Below are 20,405 nucleotides of genomic sequence, written 5' to 3' on the forward strand. Positions count from 1 at the left end.
TCAATGAAGATATCTGCTTATATTATAAATAGCCATAAAGCTGTCACCAGCTCACCATGGAAATATTGCCCCCTTCTATAGTCATACTTTTAGTACAGATTAATAATCCCCCAATGATATGTATCACCGCATCACGAGACCAGGACCACACTCAGGTGACATATGGACCGTATTTAACAAACGGAATACAAAAAAGTGTATAATGTATTGTAAATCATCGCTGGCAGAATAGAAAAAGAATACTTTTACTAAAACAACGTATCCAAAGTGAAAATTAATAGAGATGAGCGAACACTAAAATGTTCGAGGTTCGAAATTCGATTCGAACAGCCGCTCACTGTTCGAGTGTTCGAATGGGTTTCGAACCCCATTATAGTCTATGGGGAACATAAACTCGTTAAGGGGGAAACCCAAATTCGTGTCTGGAGGGTCACCAAGTCCACTATGACACCCCAGGAAATGATACCAACACCCTGGAATGACACTGGGACAGCAGGGGAAGCATGTCTGGGGGCATAAAAGTCACTTTATTTCATGGAAATCCCTGTCAGTTTGCGATTTTCGCTAACTTTTCCCCATAGAAATGCATTGGCCAGTGCTGATTGGCCAGAGTACGGAACTCGACCAATCAGCGCTGGCTCTGCTGGAGGAGGCGGAGTCTAAGATCGCTCCACACCAGTCTCCATTCAGGTCCGACCTTAGACTCCGCCTCCTCCGGCAGAGCCAGCGCTGATTGGCCGAAGGCTGGCCAATGCATTCCTATGCGAATGCAGAGACTTAGCAGTGCTGAGTCAGTTTTGCTCAACTACACATCTGATGCACACTCGGCACTGCTACATCAGATGTAGCAATCTGATGTAGCAGAGCCGAGGGTGCACTAGAACCCCTGTGCAAACTCAGTTCACGCTAATAGAATGCATTGGCCAGCGCTGATTGGCCAATGCATTCTATTAGCCCGATGAAGTAGAGCTGAATGTGTGTGCTAAGCACACTCATTCAGCACTGCTTCATCACGCCAATACAATGCATTAGCCAGTGCTGATTGGCCAGAGTACGGAATTCGGCCAATCAGCGCTGGCCAATGCATTCTATTAGCCCGATGAAGTAGAGCTGAATGTGTGTGCTAAGCACACACATTCAGCACTGCTTCATCACGCCAATACAATGCATTAGCCAGTGCTGATTGGCCAGAGTACGGAATTCGGCCAATCAGCGCTGGCTCTGCTGGAGGAGGCGGAGTCTAAGGTCGGACCTGAATGGAGACTGGTGTGGAGCGATCTTAGACTCCGCCTCCTCCAGCAGAGCCAGCGCTGATTGGCCGAATTCCGTACTCTGGCCAATCAGCGCTGGCCAATGCATTCTATTAGCCCGATGAAGTAGAGCTGAATGTGTGTGCTAAGCACACACATTCAGCACTGCTTCATCACGCCAATACAATGCATTAGCCAGTGCTGATTGGCCAGAGTACGGAATTCGGCCAATCAGCGCTGGCCAATGCATTCTATTAGCCCGATGAAGTAGAGCTGAATGTGTGTGCTAAGCACACTCATTCAGCACTGCTTCATCACGCCAATACAATGCATTAGCCAGTGCTGATTGGCCAGAGTACGGAATTCGGCCAATCAGCGCTGGCCAATGCATTCTATTAGCCCGATGAAGTAGAGCTGAATGTGTGTGCTAAGCACACACATTCAGCACTGCTTCATCACGCCAATACAATGCATTAGCCAGTGCTGATTGGCCAGAGTACGGAATTCGGCCAATCAGCGCTGGCTCTGCTGGAGGAGGCGGAGTCTAAGGTCGGACCTGAATGGAGACTGGTGTGGAGCGATCTTAGACTCCGCCTCCTCCAGCAGAGCCAGCGCTGATTGGCCGAATTCCGTACTCTGGCCAATCAGCACTGGCTAATGCATTGTATTGGCGTGATGAAGCAGTGCTGAATGTGTGTGCTTAGCACACACATTCAGCTCTACTTCATCGGGCTAATAGAATGCATTGGCCAGCGCTGATTGGCCGAATTCCGTACTCTGGCCAATCAGCACTGGCTAATGCATTGTATTGGCGTGATGAAGCAGTGCTGAATGAGTGTGCTTAGCACACACATTCAGCTCTACTTCATCGCGCTAATAGAATGCATTGGCCAATCAGCGCTGGCCAAAGCATTCTATTAGCGTGAACTGAGTTTGCACAGGGGTTCTAGTGCACCCTCGGCTCTGCTACATCAGATTGCTACATCTGATGTAGCAGTGCCGAGTGTGCATCAGATGTGTAGTTGAGCAAAACTGACTCAGCACTGCTAAGTCTCTGCATTCGCATAGGAATGCATTGGCCAGCCTTCGGCCAATCAGCGCTGGCTCTGCCGGAGGAGGCGGAGTCTAAGGTCGGACCTGAATGGAGACTGGTGTGGAGCGATCTTAGACTCCGCCTCCTCCAGCAGAGCCAGCGCTGATTGGTCGAGTTCCGTACTCTGGCCAATCAGCGCTGGCCAATGCATTCTATTAGCCCGATGAAGTAGAGCTGAATGTGTGTGCTTAGCACACACATTCAGCTCTACTTCATCAGGCTAATAGAATACATTGGCCAATCAGCGCTGGCCAATGCATTCTATTAGCTTGATGAAGCAGAGTGTGCACAAGGGTTCAAGCGCACCCTCGGCTCTGATGTAGCAGAGCTGAGGGTGCACAAGGGTTCAAGTGCACCCTCGGCTCTCCTACATCAGAGCCGAGGGTGCGCTTGAACCCTTGTGCAGCCTCGGCTCTGCGACATCAGAGCCGAGGGTGCGCTTGAACCCTTGTGCACACTCTGCTTCATCAAGCTAATAGAATGCATTGGCCAGCACTGATTGGCCAGAGTACGGAATTCGGCCAATCAGCGCTGGCCAATGCATCCCTATGGGAAAAAGTTTATCTCACAAAAATCACAATTACACACCCGATAGAGCCCCAAAAAGTTATTTTTAATAACATTCCCCCCTAAATAAAGGTTATCCCTAGCTATCCCTGCCTGTACAGCTATCCCTGTCTCATAGTCACAAAGTTCACATTCTCATATGACCCGGATTTGAAATCCACTATTCGTCTAAAATGGAGGTCACCTGATTTCGGCAGCCAATGACTTTTTCCAATTTTTTTCAATGCCCCCAGTGTCGTAGTTCCTGTCCCACCTCCCCTGCGCTGTTATTGGTGCAAAAAAGGCGCCAGGGAAGGTGGGAGGGGAATCGAATTTTGGCGCACTTTACCACGCGGTGTTCGATTCGATTCGAACATAGCGAACACCCTGATATCCGATCGAACATGTGTTCGATAGAACACTGTTCGCTCATCTCTAAAAATTAACAAAAAAAAAATCTAGGTTTGAATAGTGTTTTAAATGTGCCAAAACATTGACAGATATTGGGTAACATCACTATGGAAGATGACGTATTCTTCCCAGTAAAATCTGTAAAGCTATGTTCACATTAATATTCACAATCGTTGTAGAAAATTATCAAATTTGATGGGTAGAATAGTTCTTTGTGCATGGACATCACCAAAGCCCAAGAAACTCCATTGGGTGCCTGTGGTACGGTTAGTGGGATGTGGCGAAGGTAAAGCGACATAGACTAATAGGGTCCACATAAACCATGTGCCATCTATAATGGTATATTCTAGGTCGGTTCAGCATCACTGCACCCCCACTACCTATGGCAAAGTCATATCAGACTAGATTGGTAATCTAATGTGGATGATCTTCTAGAATAGGTAATATGGATGGAGGGAATAACTATAGGGTGGTTGATGTGGCCTGTGTGCCAGAGGTGTCACCAAGTCACTGTTTTTTCTGGCTATTTAGATACAAGGCTAGGACAAGAAACTCAATACACCTTAACCTGACAGATTGCACAATGTGCTAGTAACACACACCGCATTTGAATGATACACTATATTATTATAGTGAGATCCCCTCCAGTCATTTCACTGGAACTACCAGAGTTTTAAGTTATTTTTGGCACCTTTTCTATGACCTATGCTGTCCATGTAACCTCTGTTTTTATTTATTACAGCCCTAGACCTGAGAGAGGACTGTTCGGTAGGAATATTTATTTGTGCAAATGTTAATTCTGGTGTAGCTCCCAACTGTCCCATATTTGGTGGAACAGTCACGTTTTTACACTACTGTCCCACCTTCCCGGATGGCTTACGGCATGTCTTATGCCCCTGAAGGGATTTGCTTGGTAACAAACTTGGCCCATCGCCACTGACTCTTATCCCAGGGTAAAGGCTAAATACTATACTCGGTAAGGACCTTCTGACGTCAGACGGTCACATGACATGCTCTAGTCACATCACTGGATAGGCCTTTACTTGTAAGAAGATTCTTACACATGAAGAAAAGTTTTATCCCGTGTAATGGATAAAGATGGAGAGATGTGGGAAGCATGGGTGTACTGTGGGGGGAGATGTGGGGAGCATGGGTGTACTCTGGGGGAAGGGGGGAGATGTGGGGAGCATGAATGTACTGTGAGGAGAGGTTGGAGATGTTGGGAGCATAGGTGTACTGTGGGTGGAGAGGGGAGATGTGGGGGGGAGATGTGGGGAGCATGGCTGTACTCTGGGGGAAGGGGGAGATGTAGGGAGCATGGGTTTACTATGGGGAGGGGGAGATGTAGGGAGCATAGCTGTACTCTGGGGGAGGGGGGGAGATGTAGGGAGCATGGGTTTACTATGGGGGAGGGGGAGATGTAGGGAGCATGGTTTTACATAAAGAGAGATGGATGGAAATGGGCGGAATCACTTTAGTGGGTGGAACTAAATTTGCCACAACGTCCATAGTGTTGCCCACATTTTGTCCCTCTTTCTGTCCTTTAAAAGTTGGGAGGTATATAATAGGATAGGTCTGCCATAGTCAAACTATAAGGGTTAGGGTGAGAAGTAGGCATTAGTGTTTCCAGGAGTCCTTCATGAGCGCACCACCAGAGGTTGCCCTTTGAGGGAACAGGAAGATAGGTGAAAGACCCCAACCCACCTTACTTCTCCAGTGTCTCTTCCAAATTACCACACCAGAGTCCGAAATAAAATACTGTAGATATATATGTGTGGATACATACTTTTTTTTTGCCTAGTGTCATCCGATTTGGATAATAAAATAACTTATAGGAGAATGGAAACTGGTAGAGTGGTCACTCACCTTGGTGTGAGTATGGCCACAACTGCGTCAGTTGCAGCAATCTGGTCAATAACCAGTTAGTATCCCTCGCATTGCAGCAGGATCATCTAAGTTGGTGTGGACGTCTGCATAATAATAATTGGACTGCCTCCAAACAAGTTGCCAAAAAGAAGAAAGATCCGCGCCTCGTCCAGGGAGGGATGATGATTTTATTAAATTGCTAAAAGAACACAACACATAATGCATCTCATAGCCCCACTGCTCCTTCATCAAGTGTACAGCAAATAAAAAACAAAGCATTCTGCCACTACCAAGCAGGGCTCTAAGTCATACAATGTGTAGCAATAGGGACACTCACTGGGAGTGTCCCCTATGGATAAACCATGACCGAAAACATTATAAAAATGAGTTCTTGTCTGTCTGTCTGTCTGTTCTTTATGCGCGACCATATGATTGGACCGATCTTCACCAAATTTGGTACAGAGATACTTCAGGTATCCAGGAAGGTTTAAGACAAGACTCCAACTCGTTCGAATGTACCGTTGCTGAAATACAGCATTCCAAACACAATGCACCCCCCCCCCCCCCCCCTTAGCCAATACAAACCTGCAAGTCTTACCTCATATTCCAACTGCAATACACACGGTCACTCCACATGCACAATCCAACACTGATATCCAAACTGAGATACACGCATCAGAGGATTAGATATACAGATCAGCACACAGTATCACACGCCAGAGGATTAGATACACACGTCTGCACACAGTTGCACACACTAAAGGATTAGATACGTGCGTCTGCACACAGTTCCACATGCCGAAGGATTAGATACACATGTCTTCACACAGTACCACATGCCGTAGTATTAGATACGCACGTCTGCACAAAGTTGTACACGCCATAGGATGAGATACATGGGTCTGCACACAGTACCACATGCCGTAGTATTAGATACGTGCGTCTGCACACAGTACCACATGCCGTAGAATTAGATACACGCGTTTGCACACAGTTCCACACACCGTAGGATTAGATACACGCCTCTTCACACAATACCACACAGGGGAGGATTACATATGTACGTCTGCACACAGTATCACACGCCAGAGCATTAGATGCGCGTCTCAGCACACAGTACCACAATGAAACGGAGACACCAGCAGATAACCCAAAGTCTTGCCAGACATGTAACCAGAAGAGGACACTTGTTGGTAATTGGCATGGGTACAGCTTGGATTCTGCTACGGTCCATCGACAAAGTGGAAGACGCCATCTTGCATCACTGGAAAATTAGTCAACAGCTACTGATTATAAAAAAGTCTGCATTGTCAGAATTGTGGCCTGTTCAGTCTGAGTACCTAATAGTAGCTCTGTTATTCTACCAGAAGGAGGATGTCCTAAACAGTTCTAGACTACAATAGCAAGAGAATTATGAGTTAACCTTACTGTTGGTGTATTGAGTACAAACTTTTCCCATATCAGTTGTAATATCAGAGACTGTGAAATTGCTAGACAAGAGCTTTTTATTCATTATTGTTGTCCAAAGATTAGGTTGCTCATTATAAAGACTCTTGAAATACGTGCTAACTTCCAAACATTGTTAAGTTATTCTTGGCATTATGTGAGGGAGGAGAGGGAGGCTTCCTCCCCCCTTGTATACCGATAAAGACTGTGTATTACATACAAGTTAAGCAGTTGTAGGACCTGCTGTTTTTCAGTTTGTCATTGTTCATATGCATAGGGGCTTAGCCTCCTCCCCTTATTACAGTTATATGAACTGTGGGTCGGGACCAAGGAGGGATGTTCCTCGCACATATGGAAGCATATAAACTATTTAGAAGTGTTATACATAGTGAAACAGTATATATGCATTATATACAGTAAAAACAGTTTATCAGTGTCTACTGGGATGCTGCTATTGCCTTTATTCCATTCAGTGCATGCTGTGACTGGTATCTCCATCACCTTTCCTGGGTTTACACGAATCGCCATCTCTAGGTATCTGTGGATGCCCAATCACAGGCCACAGTGGGGACCCTTAGTCAGCGAAGACCAGACACCACAGTGAAGAGTTGCAATACAACATATAACCAGATATATAAACTGTAGAAGTGATTGCAGGTTCAAGGACCCTAGTAGACAGATGGAAAATAATAAATTAAGACCCCATGCATACAGTCAAATGAGCAACTGAGTTTGGGCCGATTTTGCAGCATAATGTGGTCGGATGACACTCAGATGTCACCCTGTTATGCTTGGTCATGTGCATGAAGACTAAGTTTACTTAAAATAGCATCATAAGTGTAATGAGCAGTAGACGGTGACATGCTCTCCCTAGTTTAACTTATAATGGTTTCTGTAATGGCAAACCCATAGGTCATATTTTAAAGGTTTCTAGATTACTGTAGGAACACTCTATAGTTATATAGGTACACAAGGATAGGGATCTACATATGGCTTTATGGTGACCTCTCCATGTAGAGTATAATTTAGGGCCTTCCAGTTAATGACGTTACCATTCATTTCATTATCAGCAAAATAATCCATCATATTCGCATCCGTCAGAGCTTTATCCCACATATTAACATCTGTCATCTCTCCTACAAAGGACAAAGATGTATAAAATCCACGATATTGGCTTTGCCACTGCCCAATATTGATGATGGGGTCACCGCTGATCTCCACATTCGAGGTCTTGTTGACTTTGTAATATTTTCCATCAATAAACAGTCCCCAGACGGAAGAGTCCCAGGTCACACACATACTTGTCCATTCTGTAAAATCCTTGTCCTTTAGATCATAATACTGGTGTTTATAGTCAACTACTTGTTGAAAACGATTTCTCAATCCAGGATAATAAAAGAGGACAATAGAGTTAACATTTGTTTTAGTGGACATTGAAAACAACACACATGATTGAGTCATCAGACTTAAGTGGAGTCTCATGCAGATAGTTGACTCCCAAAATGGACCAGTACATTCTGGATGTATCTGGACATACGAGGTGGGCGAATCCTTTGGAAAAGCAAATAATTTCTCTTTCATATCTGTGTAAGAATAAAAAATAATGAAAACCTAGATAATATCACGTTTATTAAAGGATTATTCCAGTTACTGCAAGTTACCCAGGTTAGGTGGTAACCTACTTCTCAAGTAGGGACCTCACCACTGAGACTGCTGCTTATCACGAGAACTGGATTCTTTGTACCCCAATTTTTAATGGAGCACCAGGACAGATAGCAGATAGGCAAAACTCAATACTCAACTATGTTCGGTCCCTTTGAAAGTAAATTGATCTGCAAAAGCTGTCCATCCTGATGCATTCAAAGCTGGGGTGGAAAGTACCCTTGTTCCCATCATCGGGATCGGCACCGATCGTGAGACCTCCAATGATCATCAAGTTCCTCTCCAAAGGTAACTTGCTTTGACTTGAAAACCCTGTCTGGACAGGTAGGACAGACAGCAAGTTCCCCTACAATCATTTCACTGGAACTACCAGAGTCAAAACATAACACTGTAAATGGAACAACCCTTCAAAAGTGACAGTCTGATGTAATAACCATTTCATAAAGAGGTCTTCTATCTGCAGGACCTGGAATAATCTGCAACCAATATATTTTGGGAGGTCCAATCTAACCAAAAGAGATTATCTAAATAGGAAAAACAAAATTATTATACCTAGCTTCCAGGTAACTACTGGTGAAAATGATGAGTAGGGAGGCAGCTTAGCCACCCGGAGGATGGAGGCTGGTTCTGATCACATGATCAAGCCTTAGAACCAGCCGCAAACCCAGAAGGGCCAGATACAAAAAGTCGTCAGAACAAAGTTAATTTATACTCCCAAAACAACGCCTTTAATATTACTCGAGCTGCACCAATGCTCTGGAATGCTTTATCTCGAATAATGAGATTAATTCCCATGTAAAGTAGTTTCAGAAATGCAGCTTATCCCATCTGATCATATTGTTTTACACCTCCGTACTCTAAGCTAACATTTCTTATCCTGAGCTATGTTCCTACTCTATTCTTCCAAACCTGTCTCCTCTACCTAGACGTTACCCTGCATTTTTAGTTATTACAGCCCTAGACCTGAGGATGGACTGTGCAGTAGGAATACTTATGTGGGCAAATGGGAAATATAATAGGTTCTCTATAGTCAAACTATAAGGCTGAGGGTAAAAATAGAGATTTCCACCTACCTTTCTGGCCGAAAACTCCTGAGACCAAGAGCATGAACCAGAGCAGCATCTTCAGTGGTTTAGTGTGTAAAGTATGTAACGATTTGGATATATAGTCTTCACCGTATACAGATCTGCGGTATCTTTTAGCTGCACCTTCTTATATGCTCTTACAGCTGATGGGTTCTGATAAGATACAGTTTCCTTCTGCTGTTATGGATGTGTTGAAATAGAGGAAAAATGTGACAAATTCTTTTACATTCACCAGGTACATAGTTATTAGACATCGCTGTTACTTCAACTTGATAAGATGATCCAACAAGTCGACAAGATCATAAATTTATGACAGCGGGCAGAAGAAACTTCTATCTCCTATCCGCTGTCCCAAGCCCTGTGCCGGCATCTATACTAGTAGGTTACAGAACCTTTGACATGACGTCATCAAAGGTTCTTTAACCCATTAAGAGAGAATCAGTACAGATGAGCGAACAGTGTTCTATCGAACACATGTTCGATCGGATATCACGCTGTTCGCCATGTTCGAATCCAATCGAACACCGCGTGGTAAAGTGCGCAAAAACTCGATTCCCCTCCCACCTTCCCTGGCGCTTTTTTTGCTCCAATAACAGCGCAGGGGAGGTGGGACAGGATCTACGACAACAGGGACATTGAAAAAAATACTAAAAACCCATTGGCTGTCGAAAACATGTGACCTCTGATTCAGAAGAACGGCACCGCCCAGCTTCGCGTCCTTCTGAGCTTACACTTGGTCACAGATGGAGGTCTGCAGCCATAGAGTTAGGAATTAGATTCTGGTAGGCAGGGATAGGATAGGAAGGAGAAGAAGAAAACCAACAGCTCTTTTAAGAGCTACATTCCAGTGTCTTGTCAGTGTCCATCACAGTAACGTGGCATTGACGGGCTCAATCTGCGCAACCCAGCTTTCCACAGTGTGGAGGATCCTGAAGGGAATACACTGAAAGTGTATTCCCATATACCCTATATACCCCCAATCCACGTTCCAACAGTGTGCACCCCCACCCCCACCCCCACCCCTGAAACTAACTTGAATAACTAACTTGAATTTTTTCACTGTGTGTAATTCCCCTAACAATAAAATTGGGGCTACATACACCCTCCATTTGCTGCTATTGGCATATAGTGCCAGATTCTGACTGGTAATTCCTGAAATATATTGGGGCCTTCATACCACCCTCAAATCTTGCTATTGGCATATAGTGCCAGGGTCTGACTGGTAATTAAAAAAATATATTAGGGCCTTCATACCACCCTCAATTGTTGCTATTGGCATATAGTGCCAGTTTTTGAGTGTTAATTCTCCAAATATATTGGGGCCTGCATCCCCCTTAATTTGTTGATATTCGCATAAACACCCAGGTTCTGAGTGTTAATCCCACCAAATAAATTGGGGCCTACATACACCCTTAATTTATTGGCTCCCGGAAAGGGACGTGGACGAGGCCGTGGGTGAGGTCGGGGGAAGACTTCTGGGGAGCAATTTAGCGGTGAAGCCACAGGGTGTCCCGTGCCTACTCCTGTGGGGCAGCAAGCATTGCGCCGCTCCACAGTGCCAGGGTTGCTTGCCACATTAACTAGGCTGCATGGTACAAACCTTACTAGGCCCGAGAACCAGGAACAGGTCTTGCAATGGCTGTCGGATAACGCTTACTGCACATTGTCCACCAGCCAGTCAGCCTCTACCTCCTCTCCTCCTCCTACCCAACAGTCTTGTCCTCCTTCCTCTCAAAATTCCCAATCTTCCCAGAACAATAATCCCAACTTTCCCAGCTCCCCGGAGCTGTTCTCCGCTCCTTTCACTGTCCCTCAACCTGCCCCTCCATTTCGCGATTCCATGGAGCTAACAGACGAGTATCTGTCCAAATGCTCAAACACTGGAGCCTCCTCCATCTCCGGTCGATTTGGTGGCGGATGACCAGCAACCCACCCTCATCGATGATGATGAGACACAGTTGCCGTCAGGGCAGCCAGTTGACAGGAGCGTTGTGCAGGAGGAGGAGGTGAGACAGGAGTTGGAAGAGGAGGTGGTGGATGACGAGGACACTGACCCGACCTGGACGGGGGGATGTCAAGCGGGGAAAGTAGTGTGCATGTTGAGGCAGGTGCAGCACCAAAAAGGGTAGCTAGAGGCAGAGTTCAGCAGCTTAGGCGAAGCCAGGCCACACCCGGAATCTCCGAAGATGTTCCAGTTTGTACCCAGCCCCGAAAAACTCCCACCTCGAGGGCATGTTTCTCGAAGGTGTGGAGTTTTTTCAAGGAATGCGCCGAGGACAGATATAGTGTTGTCTGCACAATTTGCCTCTCAAAATTGAGTAGGGGCTCTGAGAACAGCAACCTGTCCACCACTTCAATGCTCCGTTATTTGGAATCCAAGCACTGGAATCATTGGCAGACAGTAACGGTAGGACAAACGTCACCCGCCGTTCACGCCACTGCCTCTGCCACTGCTCACAGTGCTGGCGATGCACTCCAGAGGACGAGCCAGGACACCACTTCATCTGCCTCCGCCACTTTGTTGACTTCTCCCTCATCCTTCCCTGTTCCTGTCTTATCTCCTTCTCCTGCACCATCAGGCACTTCTTTACAACAACCCACCATCTCTCAGACATTGGAGCGCTGGCAGAAATACACCGCTAACCACCCACACGCACAAGCCTTGAACGCCAACATCGCTAAACTGCTGGCCCAGGAGTTGTTGGCGTTCCGGCTTGTTTAAACTCCCGCCTTCCTGGACCTGATGGCAACTGCGGCACCTCGCTATGCCGTCCCTAGCCGTCACTACTTCTCCCGGTGTGCCGTCCCCACTTTGCACCAGCACGTGTCACTCAACATCAGGCGGGCCCTTAATTCCACGCTTTGCACAAAGGTCCACTTGACCACCGACGCGTGGACAAGTGCATGCAGACAGGGACGCTACATTTCACTGGGTGAATGTAGTTGAGGCTGGGACTGCTTTCCAAACTGGCCTGGTGTACCTCGTCTCATTGCCTCACATTCCTGGCAGGGACACGGGAACAACACCCTCCTCCTCCTCCACCGCCTCCTCCTCCAATGTTAGATTAACCCCAGCTACGAGTTGGAAACGTTGCAGCACTGGCATTGGTAGACATCAGCAGGCCGTGCTGAAGCTGATCAGCTTGGGGGAAAGACAGCACACTGCCTCCGAGGTGAGGGATACCCTCCTCAATGAGAGGGCAATATGGTTTGAGCCGCTGCACCTGGGTCCAGGCATGGTCGTTTGTGATAACGGCCAGAACCTGGTAGCAGCTCTGGAGCTTGCCGGACTCCAACATGTTCCATGCCTGGCCCATGTCTTCAACCTAGTGGTGCAACGTTTTTTAAAGAGCTACCCAAATGTTCCGGAGCTACTGGTGAAAGTGCGGCGCATGTGCGCCCACTTTCGCAAGTCGACAGTAGCCGCTGATAGCTTAAAATCACTCCAGCAACGCCTGCATGTGCCACAACACCAGCTTTTGTGCGACGTCCCCACATGCTCGAACTCAACTTATCAGATGTTGAGTAGAGTGGTTGAGCAGCAGAGACCTTTGATGGAATACCAGCTACAAAACCCTAGGGTGCCACAAAGTCAGCTGCCTCAGTTTCTCATCCATGAGTGGCCATGGATGAGAGACCTTTGAGACATACTAAGGGTGTTTGAGGAGTCCACAAGGAGGATGAGCTCTGAAGATGCGATGGTGAGCCTTACAATCCCGCTCTTGTGTGTGCTGAGAGAATCCCTCATTCACATCAGGGATAACTCAGATCACACAGAGGAGTCAGGGATAGCATCAGATCCGTCACAGCTGGAGAGTAGGTCCACACATCTGTCCGCTTCATCGCGTTTAATGGAGGAGGAGGAGGAGGAGCAAGAAGAGCTGTCCGATGATGTGATGGTGATACAGGAGGCTTCCGGGCATCTTCGAATCGTCCCATTGTTACAGCACGGATGGGTAGAAAGGTAGGATGAGGAGGAAATGGAGATTGAACCTTCCAGTGGGGCCAGAGGAGTCATGCCAACTAACACTGTGGCAGACATGACTGAGTTCATGTTGGGGTGCTTTACAACTGACAAGCGTATTGTCAAAATCATGGAGGACAACCAGTACTGGATCTTTGCTATCCTTGACCCCGGTATAAAATCGCCAATCGCATCAATGCTTGCCACAAGCAATTGGTGCAGAATATGATGGAGATGTTTCCAGCATGTGACGTTAGCAGCAGGGAGGGCAGTTCCTCCACTAGGCGACCAAGTGCTCACCGGTCCACACAAACAAGGTGCACACTGTCTAAGGTCTGGGACACCTTGATGGCACCCCCTAGCCAAAGTACCGCCACTGAGGGTCCTAGTGTCACCAGGCGTGAGAAGTATAGGCGCATGTTGCGAGAATACCTTTCTGACCACAGCCCTGTCCTCTCTGATCCCTCTGCGTCCTACACGTATTGGGTGTCGAAGTTAGACCTGTGGCTTGAACTTGCCCTATATGCCTTGGAGGTGCTGTCCTGTCCTGCCGCCAGCGTCCTATCTGAGAGGGTGTTCAGTGCAGCCGGTGGCATCATCACTGACAAGCGCAGCCGGCTGTCAGCTGAGAGTGTCGACCGGCTCACTTTGATAAAAATGAACCACCACTGGATAGAGCCTTCATTTTCATGCCCACCTGTGTAAAGCACCCCAACATGAAAGTCGATGTCTGTGCTCAACCTCTCCAATTCCTCCTCCGCATCCTCATACTCATCCACCATAAGTGTTGCACAATTCTGCTCCTACTAGGCTCCCTCCATGATGATTTCCCACAACTCTGCTGGTTAGAGGCTCCCTCCACCCTGATTTCCCAAAACTCTGCTGGTTCGAGGCTCCCTCCACCCTGATTTCAAAAAAACTCTGCTGGTTTGAGGCTTCCTCCACCCTGATTTCCCAAAACTCTGCTGGTTAGAGGCTCCCTCCACTCTGATTTCCCAAAACTCTGCTGGTTAGAGGCTCCGTCCACCATGATTTCCCAAAACTCAGCTGGTTAGAGGCTCCCTCAACCCTGATTTCCCAAAACTCGGCTGGTTAGAGGCTCCCTCCATCCTGATTTTCCACAACTCTGCTGGTTAAAGGCTCCCTCCACCATGAATTTCACAAAACTCTGCTGGTTGGAGGCTACCTCCACCAAGAATTTCACAAAACTCTGCTGGTTAGAGGCCCCCTCCATCATGAATTTCCCAAAACTCGGCTGGTTAGAGGTTCCCTCCACCATGAATTTCCCAAAACTCTGCTGGTTAGAGGCTCTCTCCACCCTGATTTCCCAAAACTCTGCTGGTTAGAAGCTCCCTCCACCATGAATTTCCCAAAACTCTGCTGGTTGGAGGCTACCTCCACCATGAATTTCACAAAACTCTGCTGGTTAGAGGCTCCCTCCATCCTGATTTCCCACAACTCTGCTGGTTAGATGCTCCCTCCACCATGAATTTCCCAAAACTCTGCTGGTTAGAGGCTCCCTCCACCATGACTTTACCAAAACTCTGCTGGCTAGAGGCTCCCTCCACCATGAGTTTCCCAAAACTCTGCTGGTTAGAGGCTCCCTCCACCCTGATTTCCCAAAACTCTGCTGGTTAGAGGCTCCCTCCACCATGAATTTCCCAAAACTCTGCTGGTTAGAGGCTCCCTCCAACATGAATTTCCCAAAACTCTGCTGGTTAGAGGCTCCCTCCACCATGACTTTACCAAAACTCTGCTGGCTAGAGGCTCCCTCCACCATGAGTTTCCCAAAACTCTGCTGGTTAGAGGCTCCCTCCACCATGAATTTCCCAAAACTCTGCTGGTTAGAGGCTCCCTCCACCATGAATTTCCCAAAACTCTGCTGGTTAGAGGCTCCCTCCACCATGACTTTACCAAAACTCTGCTGGCTAGAGGCTCCCTCCACCATGAGTTTCCCAAAACTCTGCTGGTTAGAGGCTCCCTCCACCCTGATTTCCCAAAACTCTGCTGGTTCGAGGCTCCCTCCACCATGAATTTCCCAAAACTCTGCTGGTTAGAGGCTCCCTCCACCATGAATTTCCCAAAACTCTGCTGGTTAGAGGCTCCCTCCACCATGACTTTACCAAAACTCTGCTGGCTAGAGGCTCCCTCCACCATGAGTTTCCCAAAACTCTGCTGGTTGGAGGCTACCTCCACCAAGAATTTCACAAAACTCTGCTGGTTAGAGGCCCCCTCCATCATGAATTTCCCAAAACTCGTCTGGTTAGAGGTTCCCTCCACCATGAATTTCCCAAAACTCTGCTGGTTAGAGGCTCTCTCCACCCTGATTTCCCAAAACTCTGCTGGTTAGAAGCTCCCTCCACCATGAATTTCCCAAAACTCTGCTGGTTGGAGGCTACCTCCACCATGAATTTCACAAAACTCTGCTGGTTAGAGGCTCCCTCCATCCTGATTTCCCACAACTCTGCTGGTTAGATGCTCCCTCCACCATGAATTTCCCAAAACTCTGCTGGTTAGAGGCTCCCTCCACCATGACTTTACCAAAACTCTGCTGGCTAGAGGCTCCCTCCACCATGAGTTTCCCAAAACTCTGCTGGTTAGAGGCTCCCTCCACCCTGATTTCCCAAAACTCTGCTGGTTAGAGGCTCCCTCCACCATGAAATTCCCAAAACTCTGCTGGTTAGAGGCTCCCTCCACCATGAATTTCCCAAAACTCTGCTGGTTAGAGGCTCCCTCCACCATGACTTTACCAAAACTCTGCTGGCTAGAGGCTCCCTCCACCATGAGTTTCCCAAAACTCTGCTGGTTAGAGGCTCCCTCCACCATGAATTTCCCAAAACTCTGCTGGTTAGAGGCTCCCTCCACCATGAATTTCCCAAAACTCTGCTGGTTAGAGGCTCCCTCCACCATGACTTTACCAAAACTCTGCTGGCTAGAGGCTCCCTCCACCATGAGTTTCCCAAAACTCTGTTGGTTAGAGGCTCCCTCCACCCTGATTTCCCAAAACTCTGCTGGTTAGAGGCTCCCTCCACCATGAATTTCCCAAAACTCTGCTGGTTAGAGGCTCCCTCCACCATGAATTTCCCAAAACTCTGCTGGTTAGAGGCTCCCTCCACCATGACTTTACCAAAACTCTGCTGGCTAGAGGCTCCCTCCACCATGAGTTTCCCAAAACTCTGCTGGTTAGAGGCTCCCTCCACCATGAATTTCCCAAAACTCTGCTGGTTAGAGGCTCCCTCCACCATGAATTTCCCAAAACTCTGCTGGTTAGAGGCTCCCTCCACCATGACTTTACCAAAACTCTGCTGGCTAGAGGCTCCCTCCACCATGAGTTTCCCAAAACTCTGCTGGTTAGAGGCTCCCTCCACCCTGATTTCCCAAAACTCTGCTGGTTGGAGGCTCCCTACAGCCTGATTTCCCAAAACTCTGCTGGTTAGAGGCTCCCTCCACCATGAATTTCCCACAACTCTGCTGGTTAGAGGCTCAATCCACCCTGATTTTCAAAAACAATGCTGGTGCCAACCTCAACTGTTGCAAGGCTCTCCTCACTCCAAGTACCCAATACAATGCTGCTGACAGGCTCTCCTCACTCCAAGGGCCAAATACATATGTTTCAAGGTGTTTTTCCACTGTCTGAGAGGTGGTATTGAGTGTGTAAAATGTGTAGTTGTTAGGCTGTGATGTTGAGGTAATAGAGGGTCTTTGGTGTGTTAGATGCCCCCAGACATGCTTCCCCTGCTGTCCCAGTTGTATTCCAGAGGTGTTGGCATCATTTCCTGTCGTGTCATAGTGGACTTGGTGACCCTCCAGAGACGGATTTGGGTTTTCCCCTTAACGAGTATATGTTCCCCATAGACTATAATGGGTTTCGAAACCCGTTCGAATACTCGAACAGTCAGCGGCTGTTCGAATCGGATTTCGAACCTCGAACATTTTAGTGTTCGCTCATCTCTAGTCTCCGCGGCGAAATAATTTTTTTCTTAACCGGACACAAAGTCCTGCATGTCAGACTTTGTGTCCGGTTAAAAAAGATCGGTTTCGCCGCAGAGACCAGAAGACGCTCACAGCCGGACACTTTGCAAACCCATTCAAATGAATGGGTTTGAATAGTGACTGCCGGTGTCCGTCTCCTGTCCAGTTTCTTGGGCAGAAGACGGAAACTTGCAAAGCGGAGACTGGGCGCAGGTGTGAACCCGCCTTCAGGGAGAGAAAAAACTGGTTGAATCATTATGGTATTATACATACTATACCGTACTATACGTACTATGCTAGGAGTAAATCATATAAGTAACATACCTCCTGCCACATGACATCCAACAAACAGGCAAAAGAAAATGGTGAGACCTCTCATCTACAAAACCAAAGGAGATAAATCTCAATAATTTATCAATAGCCAATCTGCAAATATAAATTGTTTTGTTATAAAATCACAAGAACTTACCTTTTGCTTTGACAGGCAATGAAGTTCTGTAATTGACTGTAAACCAAATGTAGAAAACACATCACATCTTAAAGTACAAAAATTCTAGCTTATGTATTTTAAATAACCAAAAAATGTTTTAAAAAAATAGCAAAAATATTACAGAAAATATAGGAGTAAAAACAGAGAGTAATGTGACATGACACTGCAAGGCTATATGGACAGGAGTGATACTGTACCGTGTCCTCTCTCTCTCTCTGTATGTGGTAACTACAAAGACGCCTCCTTATATATATATATACGTAGTGTAACCACGACCATATTTAATTTTTTTGCTGTCCTAGGCACTTTGCTCGTCCACTATTTCTCAAAATAACCCAATTAATTTCATCATCAAAGTTCTGGGAACTTTCTCGTACATCTCTGCCAGTCATAGCCGGGACTTCCTGGCCCTCATTTCCTCTATGTGATCCTAGTGTGCTCCAGTTTGTGGATTTGGGGGGCTTCCTATTCATCACAATGTTTTGAAGGTGCTATTTTAGATTTGCAGAGTCCATGAAGTGTCAAAACATAAGAAACACTGTCAAAGACGCTACTGTAGTAAGTGCACCCCTTAGGGTATTCAATTAGGAGTGCTGTAAAAATATTGACCCTACAAAAGTTTCAGAGAATTTATCAGGATTGAGTCATGAAATTGACTTCTCATTGGGATGGCGGTGTTGAGTATTGAGCAGAGCATCTTCATGGTGTGAACCTATTGGATTTATATCAGGTGGTGTTTGTGACGTACTGTCAAAGAGCGTTATTCAGAAGATGTTACAGAAACTGGAAACAATGGGATCATTGATTCCTTATCATGGTTGTCCTAGAATGCTGCAGGACACAATCATTGATGTGCGACATCATCTGGAGCAGTCGCCTACGACACCTCTGAGACCTAGCACAGAAGACTGGGATATCTTATTCAACATGTCAAAAAGGTCAAAATTGAGTGTGTATCATGTCACCATCGCTCAGGAGCTAGAATCTTACCCCTCATTCATAACTACATTGGTACATTCCGTTTCGGGGGAGTCTGCATGGGGGACCCCCCCTCCTTCCCCGAACAGAATACCGAATGCATTTGCAAGCGGTGTGCAGTGAGAACACACAGAATATTTAGAGAATATTTTGCTCTTTTTAGTTAATCTCTCTGTATAAGTGGGCAAGTCATCATAGAGTGTTGGTTGATCCACCAGAACTCTATTCTACATTTCTAACTGTATGCTGGCATCATGCCAAATAGAAGGTGTAGCCATTGCTCCGAGCAGGCTGAACAAACACTTAAGGCGCCTGCCCCTACAGGTAAGCAGGAAAAAACATTGAGCCTTTCTAGCAATAGGGTGAAGGTTATCAGTACATTGTTGCCCTATTGCCTGCTGGAACATTTGTCAACAAGTTCACTCCAAAGCCATAGTGGACATCTAAGTAAAAAGTGGACCTTCATCATTGTGGAAGTGTTAGGACTGTGCAGCAACTGAGGCCAAGGGGTTGGGTCGCAGCCCATCTCTCTGCGGTAGTGTATTGCCGCCTGTCACTCCCTCCTTGTGCCGGCAGTTAGGTTTAGCAAGGGTTAAACCCTCTTGCAGCCAGAGGGTGTGGTCAGGCTGTGACTGACAGTCGTGACGACCAATCACCTCCATCTTGGGCAGCTGGCTTGGCCGAAAGTGGACCGCCCTTTCCCTTTATAAAGAGGGAGGTTCCTCAGCCTGCCGCCCTAATGTCAATTCACAAATGCACTGTGTGTGCTTAGGCTAGCTAGCTAGTTAGAAATTTTGTTAGGCAGAATTGCAGTTCAGGTAGAACTCTATTTCTTAAAAAAAACTTTAGTTGGTAGCTGCTTGGTGTGCCTCAGGAAGCCACTGTGTGCACACTAGCTATTTGTGGACAGTCTAGCACAGGAGGGCTGTCTAGACTGAGTCCTTGTGCGGCTGCTCGGACCTACACAGGCCGCTGTGATTGTACAGAGCGAACTAGGGTGTGTAGAGGGCTGGCAGTGGTGTCTAACTGTCAGACCCTGTTCACACCAGGGCGCTTCTGTGGTCCAGAGCCCAGCGGGCTCCTTAGGGTTTCATTTGTTTGTTTGTTTTAATAAACCCAGCAAACCATAACAGGAAGCTGTTGGTTGATTTATGGCATCAGTTTATCAGCAAAGTTGTGTGAACGTTTCTTGTAACCATGTGTCTTCTCAGTCATTTAGTTGCATTACCATCATGGGCATTCCAACTCCCAACTACCACTGAAGGACTGAAGACAGTTAGGATATGCCCTGTGGGAATAATATCTCTACCATTAGGCCCCCTCAGCTCTATACCAGCCCAGGAGGAGATCTGGAGGAGATGGAGGAGTATAGAAGTAGTGATGTTTAACTACTACTGTTTCCATCCTCTGGGTTCCTTCCAATGTGTTGCTGTATATGGAAAAGGTGGGTTGAGAACTGAACCATTTGCCTTTTGAAATGCAGATATTTCTGGAACATTTTTTCAGTACCATGGTCTATTTGCAGAATCTCTTTACAACTCAATATGGTTTCTGGTATGAGTTATTATGGAAATCTACACTGATTTTTGTAGAGATTGGAGCATTTTTAGGCTCGTTCCCTGCACCAGTCGGGGCCTTTATT

At 46.8% G+C, this 20,405-nt stretch overlaps 2 protein-coding genes across 2 annotated transcripts in view; both read right to left on the reverse strand.

The window, feature by feature from the left end:
* LOC142212944 (jeltraxin-like) overlaps positions 1-17,670 on the reverse strand; it is a 73,589-nt gene extending 55,919 nt beyond the window's left edge. Inside the window, exon 1 of the mRNA XM_075281082.1 lies at positions 17,620-17,670. The gene's annotated coding sequence lies outside the window, so the exon portion shown is untranslated. The remainder of the gene's footprint in view (positions 1-17,619) is intronic.
* LOC142212940 (serum amyloid P-component-like) lies at positions 7,570-9,396 on the reverse strand. The gene is made up of 2 exons (XM_075281078.1): positions 9,348-9,396; positions 7,570-8,195 (listed from the first exon to the last, which is right to left on the reverse strand). The coding sequence occupies exons 1-2, from the start codon at positions 9,394-9,396 to the stop codon at positions 7,570-7,572; spliced, it is 675 nt and encodes a 224-aa protein (XP_075137179.1).
* Positions 17,671-20,405: the final 2,735 nt, after the last annotated feature.

Source organism: Leptodactylus fuscus, chromosome 7, assembly GCF_031893055.1.
Source record: "Leptodactylus fuscus isolate aLepFus1 chromosome 7, aLepFus1.hap2, whole genome shotgun sequence".
Classification (NCBI taxonomy): domain Eukaryota; kingdom Metazoa; phylum Chordata; class Amphibia; order Anura; family Leptodactylidae; genus Leptodactylus; species Leptodactylus fuscus.